Below are 22986 nucleotides of genomic sequence, written 5' to 3' on the forward strand. Positions count from 1 at the left end.
AGAATTTCAACTGGAGATCAGATTTACAGGCATATCCATAGAATAAGGTATGGTTTCAGAAATTACCAGCACTGTAAAGATTTCAAATAAACTTCACAAGATTTTTTTTTTAAGATGTTTGTGAACTGTTGGTGTTTGTGAACAAAATCAGGATAAAGTTAAGTAACAGTATATTTATAGTTTTAATGCTTACAGGCCCTAGTGACAACAGAACCCAGTACAACTGGAAGACAATGTTTTAAGCAGTCCATGAAATATTTACTGAAACTTGCTCTTGAAGAGGAATCTCAAGAACTTTCTGAAGCTAAGGTAACATATATCAAGTTAACAATGATTTATATATGACTACTTGTGTACTTCCATTCAGATGTAAGATATGAGCAGTTCTCTTGGTTCTTAACCTCTAGATTTTTTTTCTGATTTAAATCAAAAATCCAATTTTTTAAAATCCTGATTTGACTATATACTGACTTTTGATTTGGTCAGTTTTTTGGTTTTTGCTTGGCATAGAAAAATCACTTAATCTGACATATAGTTAAGTGTGTTATTTGTTATAATAATTGATATTAAGTATAACAATGATGATACTTCCAGTTTCAGCTCATGTTTGACCTTATTTCATTTTTATGTTTAGGTTCATTCCCTGAACATTCTAAGGGCCTTGTATAAGGACACCCGTTTAGGAGAAGATGTTACTATATTTGTGGCAGGGGGTGTGCAGGCTGCCATTCTGGGATTTAAATCTAAGTTTTGGGCAGTAAGTTTTCAGCAATTAGACAATTTTTTGTTTATTAGTTAAAAAGAAGATATAACTCTATTTATGACAGAAGGCCTTGAAATTAACTGTTAATTTTGATTGTTTAACAAAGGGTATTAAAAATGTTCCTAGATTAAGAAGTGTACTATTCATTACTGCTAACCTAAGCAACATACTCAGCTTTGTATAGCTTCTAACTGAAGCTTTGTAAGAAAAAATGGTGTGTGCTAAATTTGAAAATATTGTATTAGATAAGTTTAAAAAAAATCAAAGTCCTCTTAACTACTTTATATGAACATTTACTTTGAATATTATTATTCTGATTTAGGTATGTAACTCATCAACACTGCTGTTTAGTGCTTTAATGACAAGGATATTTGGTGTCAAAAGAAGTAAAGATGAAAATAATATGTCCAAGAAAAACTGGTAATGAGAAATTACTTATGATTTTCAGTAATAAATGTAAGGTTTTATTGCTATAAAGAATTATTGTTTTGATATCCTTGGGATTGGTGATTTGTTTTCTGAATGTGGTAGTGTGAAAATGGCAGTAATCACTAGTAAGATATGCCACAGGGACTTGTCATTAGTGGGACATGCAGCAATGACTTATCATTAGTAAGTGAGACATGTAGCAATGACTTATCATTAGTTAATAAGACATGCCACAGTGACTTGTCATTAGTAAGACATACTACAGTGAATTATCATAAGTAAGTTAGACAAGCAGCAATGACTTATCATTAGTTGGTCATGCAGCAATGACTAATCACTAATAAGTGGGACATGCAGCAATGACTTAGTAAGACATGTAACAGTGAATTGTCATTAGTAAGTAAGACATGCAGCACTGACTTATCATTAGTAATTGAGACATGCAGTAATGACTTATCAGTAGTGAGACGTGCAGCAATAACTTATCACTATTGAGACATGCAGCAACGACTTATCACTATTGAGACATGCAGCAATGACTTATCACTATTGAGACATGCAGCAACGACTTATCACTATTGAGACCTGCAGCAATGACTAACCATTAGTAAGTGAGACATGCAGCATTGACCTATCATTAGTGAGACTTGCAGCAATGACTTATCACTATTGAGACATGCAGCACTAACTTATCACTATTGAGACATGCAGCAATGACTTATCACTATTGAGACCTGCAGCAATGACTAACCATTAGTAAGTGAGACATGCAGCAGATACTGTTATGTGTAGGAATCACAGCATTATCCCATGAAAGAAAGCAATCAACCAATTGAAAAATATTTTTCGTATGAAGCCATTTAAAAGTTTATTTCAAGTTCTTTGGCCATTTTTCATGGAAAACCTATGAGATATGGAGGTAGTTATTTTGTATATTTTTACAGTTATTAGGGTATTTATAAAATTTTGTTTATAGCCTTCAAACAATTGTTGATGGAGAAGTTTTTTTTTGTTTTTTAATGGGGCAAAAAAATGGGTATTGAGACATCCAAATAGGAGAAGCAAGAAATGATTTTTTCTTTGTACAAAGTATTAAACAGATGAAGCAAAGCACCCATTTATGATGTTTTATAACCTTATTGATTTTCTCAAGAATTAAGAAGACAATCATAATAACCAGTTACATATCTCACATTATAATGTGTAAAACTGTACTGATTATCTACCTTTTGATCAATATTATTTGTCTCACAAAGAAGTTTAGGTGTGGAAAGTATGTTTTTTTAAGCATGTCATTACAACTCCTCTCAAACTACTGAACAGAATGTCATGAAACATGGTATGTAGTAAGGACACAAAATGTAGTTGTTCATATTACCAGGAAAATCCCTCAAATTTTGTGGGAATTATCCTCTTTGAATTTAGTTTCCTTAAGTACTTGATTAAGGCACCTTAGTCATGTCAACTCTTCTCCAACAATTGAACAGAATATTATGAAACATGGTATGGAGTAAGGACATAATATGTTGTTAAGCATATTACAAGGAAATTTTGACATACCTAATTTTGTAGAAGTTATGCAATTTTGAACTTTGTTTCCAGAAGTACATGACAGAAGCATCTTGTCATGCAACTTCTTTTAAACTAAAAAATAGAATTTCACAAAATTTTCAACCTTAACTGTGGAAGTGTGGGGTAAATTAAACTTAGAAATATATTCAACCTACACAAGCATTTTATTTGTACATATTTTGATCTACAGTCAGACAGGGAAGGCTTTCTTCCACAAGTATCCTAAATTATATACCTTCATACTGCAACAGTTAGCAGAGGCTACAGAAACCATTCAGTAAGTCATATATATGTTTTCACTATTTTATTCTATTGAATTAACAGTTTGATTTTACCTGCATTAAAAGTAAAAAAGATTAACTTGGTTTGATGTTATTTACATGTACATATTGTTTTCTTACTTTCTCATGTTTGTTTTTTGTATTGAAACAAGTTCATTTTAGTATAAAAAGAAAGAAGTTATTGTCCAATTACACACTGTACATCATTATTTACTGATTCTTTATTTTGATGCAGATTAGATATGTTCAGCTTAGTAAAATTTACTGTTCATGTTCTTTTTCTTATGTTTTGTGAAGCTCTCACTTTCAATTTTAGAGATGAGGGTCGGCTTTATCTCCACCCATCACTGTATCCTCTGTTGATGGTTCTTGCCAGGCTTTACCCTTCACCATTAGAGGGCACAGATACCAGTCTGAACCTTTCAGCTTTTATACCATACATACTTAAGTAGGTGCTATATATGTCATTAAGTTGTAAGTCATGTGACCAGAACAGGTAACTTTGGATGTGTAGTCTCTGTCCATGCACATTCTTACTACCAGAGTTGTTCATTTGAGGCTCAAAGAGCGTAAAAACATAAGAGGGCATCCCAAATATAGGCCAATTTATCCTGGGCTTGTGATTTTAAAAGTTAGAATGTTAGTGAATCAATCTAAGATGTAATGAGAAATAATCAAGCAGAAGACCATTTGTCAGTTTGTACTCTGGTCATTCAACAGATATTCCTTTCAACAGTGGAAGTTCTCAGTTTTAAAATCAGCTTCAGACTCGTGGACCCTATGATAGTAAAGGAATTACCACTTTATACTTTTAAAACATATTTTTAATGTCGAAGGCAAGAATTAAGACTGGAAAATAGGGGGAAGTGTGTAATTATGATATCAACTAAAGAGCTCAGTGTAATTAAAAGTCAAAAATAAGACTTAACAATATTTAATTTCACTAAAGAAATTAAGAATTGTCTGTGAATGGTACTTATCATCTGTTAATAAGTGAATATGAATTTTTGTTTGAACAGATGCAGTAGTAGCCCTGTCCTAAGAACGAGACAGATATCAGCCAAAGCTCTTCAGCCAATGGTTGTAGGATGTAGAATTCTCAAAGTTCTTACTGATCTGATGACACAAATACCGAAATCAGAAGGAGGAGTTTATTACAGTCATCTACATGGTATATTATTACAGGTATATATTCTGACATATGTGAAACCCACAATTTCAATGTGAAGTACTTCTTGTAACGTTAAATTGAAACAAATTGATAGACTGGTTGTGGTTTTTAATTTAAACACAAGTTATATCACAAATTTGCAATATATGTGAAAGGAATGATATTCTTTGTTAGTTGAAAATAAGCCATAATAAACATTATATTACCCTTCTTTTTCTTGTTATTTAAATTGACGTAATGTTTAGTGCATGTTATAGTGATAAACCATTGAATAACACTTGATTAACATTTAAATCAGAGATTCTATATACAAAATTTTTAATATTGTTTTTTATTTCCTACTTAAACCAGTGCTGTAATTTTATGTCTGACATATTGTTGCAATGTTTTTTTGCTTGAACATGACATATTTTGCTTTTATCACCCTGCTTTGAATGTGGGAGATGATGTATATCTATCAGAATACTCTGCAACTACTTATCACAGCCACATGGTATTATGACAGTAGCTTTATGTATGTATACCATATTGTGGAATTCAATTTCAGACTCGACTAAAATCAACTTCGGGTTTGAGGAGTTTTAGAATATTTTGACAAAATTGTTTGAATACAAAATTTTCACTCCAGTTTTCTCTGCTACTATATTACAGCAACTTGTTTTTTTTTGACAGAAGCTTTATATAGGTATGCCATAAGATGGATTTGATTTCAGACTGTTATATAGGTATGCCATACGATGGGATTTGATTTCAGACTGTTATATAGGTACACCATAAGATAGGATTTGACTTCAGACTGAAGCAACATCAACTTCCTGTTTGACAATTTTGGGTTTTTTTTAATATTGCTGCAAAAAAAATTGCAGTTGTATGATGGTATGGCACTCAATGTCAATGCAGTGGTTGTCTGTAGACACTTGGTATTCATGCAATAACTTGAATATTGGTTGATTTTTATAACATTGTACCGCTAGGATCCAAAAAATGAAATAAAAGTTGGTACATGTATTCCATTTTGAGGGTAATGGCCCAACTGTTTTGGAAATAGGAACTAATAAAAAACTTTGCCCAGCACAGCATGATATGACTGCAGTGACATAACTCTGTTCACTTGAGGCAAGTGTGGACACAATATTAGTTTTTGACACACTAAACATTTGTACTTCATGGACACAACAACTCATTTGGATACAATATTGCACAAAATTTTGAAATTTGATTCAAGTACATGTATAAAGGTCTGCTTCAGTGTGCATTCATGGATTACTTTGTACCTCATTATCTCAAAAATAATAAATGATAGGGTTTATTTGGTAAGCATACTTCCTAAAGCTCTTGTATTGAGGCTGGGATTTTCATATGGATTCAAAAAAAAAAATTTCAAAATCGCACAAAAATTTTTTTAAAAGTCCAATTTTTGGATTGTGGTCCCCTATGGCCCCTTACAAGGCGAAAATCTTAAGAGGTAGCTGAAATCTGATTAAAAAACTGGGGGATTTTCATGAACACTAAAAAATTATACCAAAAATAAAAAAAGACAATTTTTTAGGGAGTGGCCCCCTTTGGCCCCTTACAATTCGAAACTGTAAAAGATTCTGAATTCTGATTGAAAAATGCAGCAAGGACTTTCATGAGGAATTTGATAAAAAAAAATATCATAATCTGACCAGAAATAAACAAGCTATCATAAAGAAATCAGAAAAAAAATAATTGTATCGGGTCCCTTTGTGGTCTTTTATTCTTACTAGGCTCTAGTCACAACCTCCCAAAACCATACCAGTCTTCGTTTTGTGATATGGCACCTTGTAATACAATTTTAAAAAGATTCATTCACTAATAATCAAGAAATTGTCTGGACATCAGGATAATGCATATTTCAGGCCCCTATTTATGGCCCCTAATTTCTGAATAATTGAGGTCTTTACCCCAAAAATCAATCCAAGTCTGACCATTGTTGTAAAGAATATTGTGGAACAATATTATAGACATTCCTAAGCTTTTTATTGGAGTTATATGGTTAATATCCATGAAATGCTTGTTTAAGTCCCTTTTTTGTCCCCTAATTCTAATATGGTTGGGGCCATAAACCCAAAATATTAATACCAACCTTCCTTTTATGTCATAAAAATTTATAAAGATCAACTTTCTAATGCTCATGTTATTGCACAAAAAACAAGTGTCTACAGACAACAAGGACAACAATTTTTTTTGGTGGTACATGTAGTATAAAAAGGGGCCAAATCATGTTTTTTTTCAAAGACTATAACAATTTAACTCCAGTAAAAGCATATGGATGTCTAGGATATGCTTCCACAATATTCTATATCACTATGGTCATACTGGGGTATAATTTAAAGGTAATAAGATTTGAACCACTTAGGAATGAGAGGCCAAAAAGGAGCCAGAAAATGTCTACACAATAACTTGTCTGTGAATTAATAGATCTCTTTTAATTAGTACTACATGGTGTTATATCATAAAAGGAAGTCTGTGATTGATTTTTGAGGTTGTGACTTGAGCCAATTAAGAACTAACAGCCACAAAGGGCCAGAAATAAGCATTTTTTCTGATTTGTGGATGATACCTTGAGTAAAAGGATCTCTTTGAAATTGTACAACAAAGTGCTATACAACACAAGGAAGGAGGTTGTAACCATTGAGGAATTAGGTTCCAAAATGGGACCACTTTCATACTGGTCTTGTCCTGTGTCAAATGTTTAATTGAAATTAAATTTAAAAGCTGTATCAAGTTTGAAAGATGTGTCCATACTTGCCCCAACAGTTCAGGGTTCAACCTCTGTGGTCATATCAAGCTGCGCCCTGCCAAGCATTTCGTTTACCATATGGGTTTTCATAAGCAAGGAATATTCTTTGTCAGCATTGCACACTGCTTTTTCTAGTTGAAAGAACTCAAAGTCATTGAATACTGTGCAAAATACCTGTGTGTACATTGTATTTAAATTCACCTTATCGTAAAAAATATCTGAGTAAAAAGTAAAAAATTGGTGAGTTCTTGTCACCCATCCAGTAAAGCAAATCATATGTAATGATCTTGTATTTGAACTCATTAGGGAAGTTCATCATCATTTTTCTATGATGAAAATATGAATGAGAAGTCTACTAACCCTAGAGGAATCACTGATTTTAGATGTGTTCCAATATCAGTTGTTTGGGGAACCCCTGACAATCATCTGAGTAACATTACTGAATGTTTAGTAGCCATTATTTTTACTTTGAACAGGATCAACATGCAATGTTTGTACTGAATTTGAACATTGTATCTTCATTGATTTATTTAATGATTTAAATATTTCTAAAATAATCACATATATTGAAGTTTTTGAAGGGCCTTTCGGAATTGTTTTTAATCAACCCTATGACAGTTGTCAACCCTATACAGTCATTTTCACACAACAATATATTTCAGATGTCCAGCATTACAGATATTATTGTAGACAGTGATATGAGGGAACAGACATACAGGCTTGTCAAACGGGAATGGCCAAGTAGAGCATGGCTACTGTCAAGGTATCTAACCAAAGTGTCCCCACATTATATATAATCTCATGGGTCGACTCTCATTGATGTGACATTATTGTTATGTTTTGTTGTCCATAGATATTTGGTGTCCCAACAATGACTTTTTTTTATTAATAAAAGGGGGTTTGTGTTCCAGTTTTTGCACAGTAACTCAAATTAAAATGAAACTGACAAAGTGTGTATATCTATAGTGTTAAGCTCCCTTTAACTATGGGAAAGTGTGTATATCTATAGTGGTAAGCTTCTTTTAACTATGGGAAAGTGTGTATATCAATCTGGGTAAGCTTACTTTAACTATGGGAAAGTGGGTATATCTGTTTGGGTAAGCTTACTTTAACTATGGGAAAATGTATAAATCTTTAGTGGTAAGCTCCCTTTAACCATCGGAAAGTGTATGTATCTATCTGGGTAAGCTCCCTTTAACAATGGGAAAGTGTATATATCTATAGTGGTAAGCTCCCTTTAACTATGGGAAAGTTTATATATCTATCTGGGTAAGCTTACTTTAACTATGGGAAAGTGTATATATTTATAGTGGTAAGCTCCCTTTAATTTTTGCATAACATGTTGAATTTTTGGGATGCTATTTGATCCAAATTCTCTGTAGATTGAATGATTTTGCCCTAATGTCAATGTTGGTCATTAATATGTCTTCGTCTCGTTACTCGACTTTTTTGTTTATTTTGAAGGAGTATCAATTGTTCTGTTAACATGGATTTTATCACTTCTGTTGCTAGGACCTTTCTGAGCTTCTTCGAAGGTGTGTTTACACTTATTGCCATTTGGTGACTTTGTATTTTCTATTTTTATAAAATTATACGACGGTGCATTTGTTGTGTTTCACCATATCTGTTCCTTTTTTTATTGTAGAATATATCCTTAGCAAGTTTAACAGCTCAATGAAAGCTTATTTATTATTGCTTAAGTGCCATGTTTTTTTCTTTGGAACTTAGAATGCATGAACTTAATTTGGAAATATAGTTTTCTAGAGAGTTTAATCAAATCTAAGAGAAAGGAAAATTAAAATTTCTTGTGTCATACTAAATATTATCCCCTGTAGATACACTCTCAAGCTCATGCAATATAATATCTACTTAAGACAATATTCAACTCTTTACTGTTGCACTACATGATTTTTTTTCAATATACATGTACTACATGTGATTTTTCATTACTTCTAAGTATTGATCATTGTAGATTTAAAATTATCTTCTGTGTTTTCAATTATTTATTTATTAAAGTTACTAACTTCATCACATTATTTTAGCGGTAACAGATGTTATCTTGTGAAGAAAGAAGCTCTTCTTCTTACCATCAAACTAGTGGATTGGGAAGATAATGATTCAAGACAAATACATGACATGTTATATACTATAATTAACTTAGAACAGAACATGTCAATTGATTCTGGACCTGGATACACAGAGTATCTAACTTCTTTAGCTACAATAATCCTAAATTATACTGATAAAGAACAAAACTCTCTACGGACGAAGGGAAGTAACTCTTGTTTAGCAGGAGGAGGAGGTAACTGTTTGGAAGATAGATTATTACAGATACTTAATTGTAAGCACTATGAAGTAAGGATAATAGGATTGATGTATTTATACAGACTTTGTACTAATGGTGAGGGACAAGAAGAAGAAGTAGTTTTTGTTTATGTTGCCCCACCTAGACAGGAAATGATGTGTAATGATATTTTGTCATCTACGTCAGTACTGGATAAACTACTAAATATGACCAGAAATGAGAGACATTTTGAGTGCTCTAAGCTGGTAATATATAATTTGTTTTAACGTAAACTTTGGCTTGCAACTTATAGTCAGTTTAATTTCACAAGTGGTATTCTTTAAAAGAAAAATATTGAAATATGTCTATTTTCTTTTGTAAAAAAAGTTCAGGTCAGGATTTTTATTTTAGTTTCCATTATTATTCTGAGACTTGACAATGGTATACATCTGTCCATTAGTCTATCAATTGAAATAAGCAATTACCATAAGTTTTATGAAAACTAATAGATGCACTTTTGAGTTATTGTGTGAAATGTGAATGATGAATGAACTCATTTAAATACTTCTACAGTTTTCAGTAGGATTGTGCCCATTTTTGCACAATAACTCAGAAACTCTTCTAACCATTTTCATGAAACTTTGGTTAATACCCAGTACCTTACTTCTCTGATGTAAGTTCCTTTTGGATTTTTATAAATTTTCTATTTTATGTATTCAACTATGGGACTCTTTGTATTGCAATCACCTTGTCTGTCAGTCCATATGTTGGTCTGTTTCTCATCTTCCATTGAAGGGAATACTGAGATATCTGGTTTATTAATTGCCTTTGCTTGATGACTTGTACCATGTCTTCCCTTTCCAGGTTTTTTGCTTGTCTATTATTTTTTTACCAAATGATTTATTATACCCCAATCATCTGTCCATCTGTCCATCCAAATTTCGTTACCGTTAACATGGCTCCTAGTACATGGATTGACTTTAAATTAGGTGTGTAGCTTTATATAGATGGGGCATATGTTGTAATTAATTTTTTGTGCTGTCAGATATCAAACTTTCTGTTTTTTTGTGCTGTCAGATATCAAACTTTCTGTTTTTTTGTGATGTCAGATATCAAACTTTCTGTTTTTTGTGCTGTCAGATATCAAACTTTCTGTTTTTTGGGACTTTGCCATTTTTCACTTTGCAGGATTTTGTACTGCTGATGTATGTTGCTGTTTTCCATGTCTCCCCAGACAGATATGGGTGTATGGGGGTTTTATTAGCGTGATATACTGTGCACATAGGAAATGGGGCAATTTCAAAGAAACTTCCATGAATTGCATATTTTTAGCTCACCTGGCCAAAGGTTGTTGTCAACAATTGTACAAAACTCTTCTCCTCTGAAACTACTTGACTGATTAGAACCAAACTTGGTATAAATGTTCCTTGGGGTATCCTACGTAGAACTGATTTGGGGATTTTTTATTTATCAAAAAAAAAATAGAATGTAATGGTCAGACAGTAGTTTTTCGCATATATCTCCAAAACCGTTAGGTTTAGGCAAATTCTTTCAACAGCTGAAATGATCCTTATTGTTAGGACTACAAAAGTCTTCAGGGACAAAAGTTGTCAGATGACTCCTTGTAAGAGTTATTGCCCTTGAAAGGGGAAAAATGACCTTTTTTTAACAGTTTTCAGTCAATATCTTGAAAACTATGATAGATTAAAAGAGACTTTCAATTGATGAAATGATCCTTATGATAAGTCCTACCAAAGTCTTCTTGAGTCAAAATTGTTGGACAACTACTTGTTAAATTTATTGCCTTTGAAAGGCAAAATTCAACCAGGTGGGCGATTCAGGCTCCTGGGAGCTTCTTGTTATAGATAATGGCTGTCTTTCAATTTACATTAATTTGATATTTTACATTTTTGAGTTATTAAAAATGAAGTGATTTCCCTTTTGTTCTGTCATATCACATCCATATCTTTCACATCATGTCATCACATCAATACGTATTGTGGGGGTATATTTCTTGAGAGATGGTCTAATAGACCAGCATTCTCAATCGCCATCAGCTGATCATGTATAAAGAGAAGCTTGAAGGGACAGGGGTATCATGTGCTGATGGAGAAGATTGAAGAACCAATTTGGTTTGGAACACTAATTTCGAATAGTTGTGACAGTTACATTTTAAGATATAGAGGTACTTTGTTCTTATTTGAATTGACAACATTTTGTGTTTCTTGTTTCTATTGTGTGTGTTTAATTTTACAAATATTTTAACTACTGAATTGTGATCTTATTTTTTTTCTCAGTTATTTAAGGTTTTAAAGTTCCACCCATCCTTTCAACATGGTACCTGGTTCAAAGAGAAATATCAACTGATTGAGGTAAGATTTAGACACAATAAATAGAATCATCCTAATTACAAGTTATATTCTAACCATTGTTTGTTTTCTATACTGATCAGTAGAAACTTGTTAACTTAAGCAATTTTTATTTAAAAATGCAGATATATAAATGTAACTCATCTTAAATAAGCCAAATACATTTTAGTAGTTTTACATAGGACTGTTTTTTATATGTTTTTGAATAATGGGATAGAGCCATCATTAACATCCATGATCACTTTAGTTAACTTAATAATGGGGAGCATCATATGAGTGTTATACTTGAGATATTTTTTGGTGAGGACCCTTTGTTATTAAGGTCATATTTGAGGTATTTTTTGGTGAGGACCCTTTGTTATTAAGGTCATACTTGAGGTATGTTTTTGGTGAAGACCCTTTGTTATTAAGGTCATACTTGAGGTATGTTTTTGTGAGGACCTTTTGTTATTAAGGTCATACTTGAGGTATTTTTAGGAGGATTTATATAATTGACTTACTTGAGGTTTTGACTTGCACCACCAACAGTGAAAGCAGGTCTAGTAGTTGCTCAACTCAGTCCCTTAGTGGGTACCTACCTTGTGTAATCAAACCAACTCAGTCCACCACCCTTAGTGAGTACCTACCTTGTGTAATCAAACCAACTCAGTCCATCACCCTTAGTGGGTACCTACCTTGTGTAATCAAACCAATGTTGTTCAAACTTTGCACAGTGGTTATATACAACATAGATGTGCACTTCTTATTGTTGAAAAAAATTATTAAATATTCCCCTCTTGCATGGTGAGGTGTGTATTTTTTTCTACATTTTTAGCAAGTAAAAAAGATGTTGAACTTACCCATTTTTTGTCACTATTTTGTCTCTTAGACAATGTGAGACTTATGTTTTGCTTTTCTGGCCGCAGCGTCCACAAACTTAACATTAAGTTTTCTGATAAGTTCATTACAACATGCACCCCTTATGCTAGGTCAATGATATTTGGTGTACAGATGCATTACCATCATTGCATCACAAATTCATGCCAATTTTACACATATACCCCCACAGTTATGGTCTGTTGACTTAGAAAATTTAATGTTAAAGTTTAATGTTGAGTTTTCTGATAAGTTCATTTCAGTATGAACCCCTTATGGTAATTCAATGATATTTGGTGTACAGATGCATCACAAATTCATTCCAATTTATGCATATACCCCCTCAGGTGGTTACACAAAAATGATAATTTCATATTATTACACAAAATATGAAAGCAACACAAAAAATAATATTAAACAAACACATCATTATATTGACAATATCAAACAGGCAAGACTTACCCCTGTGATAAACAGTTTGTGTTGTAGATGGTTCCTGCTTTGTGTAAATTGAAACTAAAAAAGTATCAGATCAGTTATTCAAATTTTGCAACATATAATCCTACTATAGAATCAGTCACTAATGTTCCAATATTCTATGACACTGACTTTGGCTTGCTTTCAACATCCAGGCGAATTCAATGCTCCACTAAACTTAACTCCCAATCAATCAATGATTTTCTTAATACATGGACTTGGTTTAGAATTTTAAAAAATCACAAATTTTAGTGATCTGAAACTTGAAATTTTTAGGTCGATCGATAATATACATTCATGTTCTTCTCCTTTTCACATATTTTGACAATTCGTACATTTGTACATTACTAGCAAAAAAAGTGTCTTCCTGTTTCGAAAATAATTTATACTTGACAGTTTAGAGTGTTCAAAGCTTATGTTGGTTTCAAAAGCTCATTAGGACTTGTGCTGTAATGTTTTATAAGTACTGTTGTTACTTTTGAACTTTAAACTTTGATGTGTAATGCAACAGTTTGTCAATTGGCTAAGATCAGCAAACTTAAAGCAAAGCTGTGATTTGCTCTATTTAAAATTGTGTGACTTTGTAACCGTGATGATCTGAATGTTTCTCAATCAAAACAACTCCGAGACTATGCATTTCTCAGCTATATTACAGAAAGTTCAATGCTAACTGATCATGTCATCTTTTAATGTAAACTTACCTCTCTCATTCAGAAAGATATGAAAAAACTCACATGGAACACATGTATACCTATAGTATTTAAGAGGTACATACTTATCTCATATGAAGCTAGAATTGTTTTCCAATATTTTTAGCATTTTGAACTTAGCTAATTTTTAAGCAATGCTATCATTGGTACATTACTTAAGGAAATTTGTAACACACACTGTAGTTTTTTAACTTTCTGACTGTTGATAAACATAAACACTTACGTGCTGAGAAATACATGATGCAGCTCCAGACATGTATGGCTCTTGTTTTTTGGGAGGATCTTTTTTTTTTTAGGGTATATTTTTTGGGAGAGGACCCTATGTTTACTATGGCCTTAATTGAGGGTTGTCAGGGAAAATTAAATACTTTTCACCATTGAAAGTTGTATATATTTTCAGCTATTCAGACACTGTCTTGCTGTTATAGAAACATGTTCTAGGTAAGGATATTATGCACCATATTTCATTGAATTCTTCACATTTTTGTTGCAGTGAGAATAACATTTATTTAACCTTTTTTACTATTAAAAAAATTAATGTGTATTGGAAGTAATGGAAATTTTCAGTGTGATATTTTGTGATAAAATTTAAAGGGCATTTTCAAAATTAAAGAGGTCCCATTTAATACTTGACAGTCTCCAGTTGAAGACCTTTTAAGGTGATCTTTGTTTAATCACATCTTTTTACATGGTATCATACCCTTCCTTACTGTTGGTGACATTTAAACATGCCTCTATTATTGTTACAGAGATGACATTCGATCACAAGTTCTAGAAGTAACAGGATTTTTGGTTGGACCACTGGTAGAAACTAAGGTCTGTAACATTTCTAGTTCATAGTTGTGTGTATCTAGAAGTTCAATGTTTATGTGTGCATCTACACAATTAAGTACACATCATGAATTATATATTTATAAATTTCTTAAATAAGTATGAAAATGAGTTGATGTAAAAGGTGTACTCTGCTCTTCTTTTTATCATTATATATTATATGCATACTAAGTTTCATTAACATGGAAAGGTAGGTCAACAAAAAAGTTTATTTGAGGTGACAGGCTGATATACAGATGGAATATTTCTTAATATCAGGTGCACAGGGTTTTTTTAGGGGGATAATACTTGACATAGGAAAATACATTCAGAGAATCTAGTATTCTTAAAGTGGCAGAACAATTGTATATGTCATGTTAATAGTGAAAAAAGTAACTTCATCAAGAAGCTGTATTTTATACAACTGTTGTATTTCTTCAGCCCTCTTCTTTATTTCATTTTCCTTCTGTTTTCATTTGCTTTCTTTTCAATTCTAAGACATTTCTTGAATGGCTGAAGACAACATTCTACCACTTTATTAAGTATCTTTGGAATCCAGTAAGCCTAGCCTTCTTTGCTCTTGACGGCTGAAATATTATGCAAGTACAAATAATAACCACAATTAAAACTTTGTTCAACTGTGAAACAATTAGACATTTTTCTTACAAGTGCTACATTATGTATGTAAAGGATAAAATACTGTACACCATGAAAAAGTTTCCCTGCATAAAAGATCAGACTAAAACTCCTTCAAGTTCTTGTAAGGATCTGCTCAAGCTCTCTGAATTCACTACATTGTTGTGTCCAGGTGTAAAAAGTTTTTACATCTGATCTGGTTTTGTAATCTGTGATTTTGTTCACATTTTTCTCAAGATCAGCTCTAAATCTGTGTACATGGTTTTCTTTGTTTTCACCATTATTTTGAGTGATATAGTTTTTGGTCAAAAGTATTTAGAACAAAAAAAAAAACAAAATGGCTGCAATGAGACCTCTGTGTAACCAACAATTTTAGATTTAAGGACACAAAAATAAAGCCACTTATCTTTATCTTTTGTGAGACACACCTTTGCCCTAATCACTTTATCCAAAGGAGTTGAATTGTACAAGTGTTGAAAAAATTCACAGATATATTGTCCCATGTCTGTCTAATAGCTTCTTTCAAGTCACTCAGCATTACTATATAATGTGCCTCATTTTCCAGGTTCTCTTCCATTTTTAGGTCTAGCAATGACTGGCCATTCATTGTTTAAAACTTCTACATATTTTATCATACCGCCAACAAAATATAGTTTTGATTCCATTGTACATTAAGCAACCCCAGAGCATGATACCAAGACTGATTTAGATATGATCAATGCTTTGAAATTTTTAATTTTTAATATTTATATTCAGTTTGGTAATACTCTATACAGACAGGTTGTTGATATTCCAAAGGGGACTAAATGTGCTCCTCTCATAGCTGATTTGTTTCTCTACCATCACAAATCACAGTTTAAGGCTAAACTCTTTAAAGACCTTTCAAAACGTGATCTTTTGCATTAATTTAATGATACTTTTAGGTATCTTGATGATATTTTGGCAATAAATAATTGTGACCTCAAAAACATTGTTCAAGATATCTACTCAGAAGAACTTAAGTTGACCAAATCTAACAATAATGGTATGCATAAACCTTTTTTTGATTTGGATATTACATTAGAAAATGACAGGCTTCATATTAAAATTTATAGATTTATTCACAAAGGAAACTACATTTTGTATTTTCAAATTATTTTCTATTCTTTGAGCTTTGTTTCATCAGAGATATTTAATCCCTACATAAAAACTAAGTCATTTTTAATATTGCACTATATCAATTTTTTTTTTCAACCTTTTTATTACTTGACATTACTACTCCAAATTTAGTACACAGGAATTGTAGTGACTGATTACAAATGTATTTGTAATGCTGGAAGTGCTTTGATATGTTCTTTTGGAAACTGTGGTCTATACGGTTGAGGTGTTCCATGCAGAGAATTGATGTATTATTGAAGGAATTTTATAGTGTGTTTATTTATTGTTGCAGTTCATTTAAAAGAGGATTGTTAAGGCCATAAAAAACTAGTTTAACCCCACTGCAAATTTCACGTGCCACAGTCAGAAAATGTTGGTCATTAATGTGTTTTTATGTTGTTGTTTTGCTTTTTGGTTTTGTTTTGAAGAAGTGTAACTGTTCTGTTGCCATGGGCTTTATTACTTTGGTTGTCGGGGCCTTTCAGAATTTACCTAAAGGTGTGTTTACACTGTTGAAGACCTTTTGTTGACCTCTGAAAGTATTTATTATTGTATATTTTGGTTATACTTTTGTGTTGGATTGATACTACCCTTTTCAAACCTTTCCTGTGTGATCAAACCATCACTGAATACTGCATTTCTTCAATGTCCATTCCCAGTTTTGGATCTTTGCCTCCTACACCACAAGATACATTTTTTCTTGTTCTTGTCACGGGAAATTATGCTCATCATTAGATTATGTTGGGCAAGGCGAAAATAAGTATAATTGCCAGTTGTCAACGATGATATTTAATTCTGCAATAAAGGACATGAATTATAAATGGAATGAAAACAATGAATAATATATGAAAAATACCGCCGTTAAATTCAAATATCAAACATTTTACAAAGATTATTACAATTGACTAACCTGCAACAAAGGATGTCGATAAGACGATCCACTCTGGTGAAAGTCGAAGTGCAGAATGACAATTTAATAAAAGAAAAGTAAAGTCCGTGCAGCGGGAACCTGTTAGCGGAGAGCGGTCCAGTCAACCGTCACATGATGATTACAATAACGATGATTATGATTATGAGATGAAGATGGAATGTGTAGGAATATACTCAAAAGTAAATAAGATAATAAACGAAAGTATATTTAGGTATTAAATAAATGTATAACAACCTAAATATAACAACCAAAAATATACCAAAATATATATAAATATTTATACTGTGACATTCTCATGTCAAACCCTAATTTTTCCTTCACACCTGAAATAACCTTCTTTTTGTCAGTGTTTTTTTTCAGTGTACTTTCAGCCACAGAAATGTTTATATTTTCTCATTTTTATGCTATTCTTTGCTATTAATTCTCTGGCACACTTTTGAGTATTTCCATTTGTCCTGTTCAGTCAGTGGAACATACCTACCACTAGGTTAGTTTTCAAGTGTTTTCCTCTCTACAACAGGTCGGTTGTTCTACTATTTAAGGAAATTGGATACCTGTACAGGTATAGGGGATGACCCTGAATGACCTACCAATCATGTCAATGAGATACCTGAATACATCATTGCCCGATGCAGGTCCGGGTGTCAAAAGAATAGGCCTGCAGCAGCACTAAGCTTGTTGTAAAAGGCGACTAAAGACTAAATAGTGCTCAGAAACCTTGCCAGGGGCTAGGCACTCTGCCCACAGAGCAACTGGGTTGTGTGCCCAAGGTTGTGGAATGGGGTACCCCTGGCATGTTACATGCTGGGGTTGTCAAGCTATAATAGGGAAAACCTGACCGCAAACCATAGTGGTACAACATGTTGGGAAAGATGCCACGTTCCTCGCAAGTTAAAGAACCCTACTGTGGTATTCAATAGGAGTAGGATCCTTTGTGCTCTGCCACAAGAGGCTAAATTGCCCGACCCTACCCATCCCTCCATTTTTCTAGTGGCAATCTAAATTTGTCGACCCTTTTGCCTTTGTGTCCCATCCCTTTTTCATTTCATCATCATCATCATTTCATGTCGTGTTCATTTTATTATCCCGTTCATGTTAATCGCCTGAATACAGCTGAAATATTGCTGCTCGGGCGTTAAACTCCAACAATCCATCATGAGTACGTCATTATTACATGTTTACTATAAGTTGTTCTCAAGTTTTTGAATACAATTTTGAGGTACATTTTTAATTGATATCTCCACGTAACATCTTTCATTATTGTCATCTTTTTTACCTAGAATTTCATATATATATATTAAGGTAGTATTTCTATGAACTGATTGACTGTCAAAACATCATTTAGTTATTAACAAGTCTTAAAATTAAGCATGCACCTACATAGAAAATGCTTATCCTGTAATTACTTAAAAAGTAAAACCTTTACATCGTGATCAAATTTCCATATCATGTAATCAGTAGAATATCTTGTAAACCCAATGTTTTTTTAAATTTAATTGAATCGGAACTCTAACATAAACAGGAGTTTTATTATAGTTAACAAGTGTCAGTCATATTAGTGGTATTTGGTCCTTATTAGAGGCTGTACATTCTTACATCAGAATTCTAGTGGTCTCCACCAGTTCAAGTCTCTTTAAAAAATTTTGGCTTCCAACAAGTCCTAGTAATGTCTGTCTATTTCATTCTCGCATTTTTCCTGACCACAGGTAACCCTTTTCCTTTCCAACTTTTGAAAATGAAAGTGAAAACAGATGACTTGTAAGGATCAAAAGGGATCATTATCGGTGGTTAAAGAAAGATAATCCAAATTGCAATAAATAAACATTCAGCAAAAAGGGAAATTTTTCTAGTCACTGCCATTTTTTACCGGAGACTTTTATCCGTCAACGCTAGTTTTGGATCATTCATCAAGTCAATCAAAGTTTTTTAACTGAATTTCATACAACTCTACATTATCTCAGTCTCCATCTTTCTACAAAACTGAGATTAACTCATCACAATGTTCTTGATCTTCCAGCATTTCATACTGCATAATGTCATGCAGTAATACTTCCATCATTACTTCCACATTTTTTACATAAGGTGCAGATGCTGGTCATGTTGTTGTCTGCATCTTCTACGTTCCAGTTCTTAATATAACGGTAGTTATTAAAATAACTTCAAGTGAAAGTCTGTTTCTGAAATCTTGACTTAGTGGCAATTATAAACAAAATCAAAGTCAAAGTGATGAAGTGGGAAAAAAATAGTCTGCCATTTGAACCTCCTCCTGATTTTAAGAATATGATATTTTTACTTCAAAGTATAGTGCTATATGTAAACTACCCCTGACTTAAAAGCTTGAGGACTACTTCTGGTCCTAGTGAAACATTATTAGAAGAAACTTTTAAAATAGTTTGAAGAAATTTATTTAAACATATAATTTGACAACTGTTTTTGATGAAATTATTTTTAGATGTCCAGATGATTATCAGTATTACTTCAATGCTTTAAACTTTCATTACATTTCACTGTAAATTTCATCCAAGTTGCAGATGTATCTGATAAAAAAAGCCCTTTCTTAAATGCCAGTGCAGGGTTATGTGCAGAATTTATACATATTTTAATCATTGTTTTGCCCCTATTGGAAATAAACCTTCCTCTGTACTGTGCCAAGTTGTCCTGAAGGTGTAGACTTTGTTCATGTGACCAACTAGAATTACCATGATATCTGCACTACGTTAAAATTACAGCTCCACCAGGGAGCAATTTAGTAGCATCGAGTCTAACAAAGGGCAAGGTACAGTAAGGTGTATATTTGGCCCCCTGCATGGTTGGAAATTAGAAATTTGATATGGAGAACTTTTTTTTCAGCCACATTTATATGAGAATATCATCTTTCATTGATTGAGCATATGATGTCCCAAACGAAAATCTACAAATTTCTATCAAATATGCCTATATTGGGTACTTTTTAGAACATTTTTGCAATTTTTGAGTGCAACTTGACCCAAAGCTATTGTATATGATCTCTAAATTGATAGGTGTCTGAATCAGTCACGATATCCCTAAGTCATGTTGGCGCAAAACATTAGTAGCTTTGAAAATTTGCACTTTTCACCATTTTGGGTTTTTTTGGCAGATTTAAGGCTTCCATAAAACTGACAATTGGTGTAATTGTGAAAAGTTAAAACAATTTTTAAATAATTTCGTCATTCATTAAACAGTGCATGTCATATTTTTGTCATTTAGTTCATTTTTATTTTTTGATTAAAATAGGGGTGGCACATATATAACGTAGTACCTTTTCCTTTCTGTCGTAAGTGCTAGATTTGCTTTCATATCTGAAGCATAAAAATATCATTTAAAAAAGTTTGTTGTCTTGAATGAAAAATTGTATTAAGAAAAGAAAATTTATAAACTTCAGTTTTTTTTCATTGAAATGTCAACACTTATTACAAGGTTAATAACCAAAATTGTTGTCAAGTAAAGGCATACAATCAGCCTAAGTCACAGTCTTTATCAAAATCAGACAGGAAGTGATTTTTACCCAAAAAATGCCATTCTAAATAAGAAGCTGTTACAGACCACAAAACCTCAACCTTGTTACAGTAGTGTATGAAATTTGTTATCATTCTTGGTTTTCTTGATAAAAGTGGCAGTTGAGTGCATGATTTTGTCATCAATAAAAACCTGTACCCTGAATCTATTTACCAATGCCACTGTCCGAGTTTTATATGGACCGGTACTTAAATAGTACCAGAATTTTTTTGTCTTTGATAATCTGCCTCTCATATTTTAAGTGTTTACCTGACATTGTGTTATATCATTCCCTAAGTGATATTAGAAAGTTTAGAAGATCAGGGAAACATGAAATTAGCTGTTGGAAAGTTGAAAAACAGCTCTGATACACTTCCCAAAAATTGATTCCTGATTTCACCTGTCATAAAAGTGTCTCTACATGTTTCTATAGCTACTTTGATGACTGATATTAATAATGACATAATAGTACTAAGTATTGATATAAACATGTCGCTATCTGGCGTCAGATTTCTGCATCACAGGGGGAAGCTGTAGAAACATGTCACATGACCTCCTTATTTTTACATATAATTGACATTTGGTGGTTGTTTATTTTGCTATGTCACTTGTGAATCCTATACAGTTGTCAGATTGATGGAGCAGTACAAATCCTTCTATAGGTCAACATTGTACTCAGGATAGTTCTATGTCCACTATTCGGTCTTAGTTATCTTTCTTTTGCCTGTTAGATGTAGTGACTATAAACTAGTTATTGGTTTAAATATATGTAGTAGTTATCACTTGTGAATACATGTATTTAATATGTGTTACCTGTAAGCCAGAGAAGCATTATTAAAGTATGGCACTTTTGAAATGAAAAAGTAGTCGAATTCTTTACTTTCTAAAGTCTGTTTGTTTTCTAAGTTATCAAAATGTAAAACAACTCATGAAATAGCATCATGATCTCTGATAATCATGTTTTCTTTCTATCCAGAACTTCATAATCACTTTGATGACTACCTGATAGCTATTTTCATTAATTGGTTAGTCTAGTCATACTTGTTTTCTAATTAAATAGTGCCCAGTATAGACTCAGATTTTCAAATTTTATATAATCACAATATATTTTTTTTCATTTTCTGTTGGATTGAAATTTGACTTTAAGTGACTTAAAGGTGATATTCAGGAGTTCCAAGGACTTGCACCCTCAGGACTGTTTGAATTTGTTCCTAGGCTTACCATGCATTACATTTACTCTTTTTGAGATCCTTGCACTTTCTTTTGGTAGACCTTTTATTTACGATACAAAAAGTCTAGAATTCTTGAAAGAGTAATCAAGGGAAGCAAGATTCTAGTAGAATGTTTAAGCCCTGGATAGTTTAGATTTGTAAAGTGATATTAAGAATTTTGGGGTAGTGATGTGATCAATTTTTTTTCAGTAACAGACGGACTATATTCTTAAGTGATGGGGAAAATCTGGAATGTTATTATTTTTTCTCTACATGTCGGGTAAAAAAAAATTTTGCTTAAATTATGAATAATTTTATTTTTTTCAAAGCAAGTCAACATTTGAAGAATTTATTAAAAATATGTTTCATGATATTAAGTTCTTACTGTAGGATACCAATCATTTAAACATTCCTTATCCATCATAATTCTGTTTCATTTTTTACATGTTTACTGATAAAAATATAAGATGTTTATTAAGTAACTATTCACCTATTGACAGAATGATGATGGAACAGTTAGAGAAAAATATACACAAATCAGCTGCTGGTTCTGAATAAATAGTTCATTAAACAGTTTAATTAATTTGGTGGCAATATATTAGGGGAAGAATGGTTATAGACACACTGGGACATACACATGTTTTGACATTTAAGTCATAATCATTATTCATGTAAAATTTTGTGCCAATCTGTCAAATTAAGCATATAATATAAACAAAGTGTATGTAATGTAAACAACGCCTGTCATCACATTACAACGGCTCTGCCCATGTAACATTCCTTTATAAGTGCACTGTAAAGTAGAAATACTTTAACTTCATTTTCATACATTGACTTTTGTATAAGTTCTGTTGTACTGTATTGTGCATAACTGAACAATTGTTTGTTTATCATATAAGTTGATGATATATGCCAGAATGTGGCTTTATCATTAAAATAGAATTAGGACTTGCTAGTGTTCTGATTTGTCAAAATCATACAATATTTACATGATACTTTTAGGTAAATATAGATCTAGAAATTGATATCAGTTTTTATAATCATTAAGTATTAGTAGTGATATGTGATTT

The 22986-nt window shown here is 32.3% G+C and overlaps 1 protein-coding gene across 1 annotated transcript in view; it reads left to right on the top strand.

Annotated features, from left to right (window-relative positions):
- LOC148623439 (tRNA (32-2'-O)-methyltransferase regulator THADA-like) overlaps positions 1 to 22986 on the top strand; it is a 113207-nt gene that overhangs the window by 43363 nt on the left and 46858 nt on the right. Inside the window, exons 26-36 of the mRNA XM_088564852.1 lie at positions 196 to 309; positions 635 to 757; positions 1086 to 1183; positions 2955 to 3041; positions 3362 to 3493; positions 4065 to 4230; positions 7643 to 7743; positions 9023 to 9530; positions 11562 to 11636; positions 14076 to 14116; positions 14425 to 14491. Of these exons, the coding sequence (XP_088420978.1) occupies positions 196 to 309; positions 635 to 757; positions 1086 to 1183; positions 2955 to 3041; positions 3362 to 3493; positions 4065 to 4230; positions 7643 to 7743; positions 9023 to 9530; positions 11562 to 11636; positions 14076 to 14116; positions 14425 to 14491 (1512 nt within the window). The remainder of the gene's footprint in view (positions 1 to 195; positions 310 to 634; positions 758 to 1085; positions 1184 to 2954; positions 3042 to 3361; positions 3494 to 4064; positions 4231 to 7642; positions 7744 to 9022; positions 9531 to 11561; positions 11637 to 14075; positions 14117 to 14424; positions 14492 to 22986) is intronic.

Source organism: Perna viridis, chromosome 2, assembly GCF_037379345.1.
Source record: "Perna viridis isolate PV_CMFRI_1.1 ecotype Kerala chromosome 2, ASM3737934v1, whole genome shotgun sequence".
In the NCBI taxonomy this organism is placed as follows: Eukaryota; Metazoa; Mollusca; class Bivalvia; order Mytilida; family Mytilidae; genus Perna; species Perna viridis.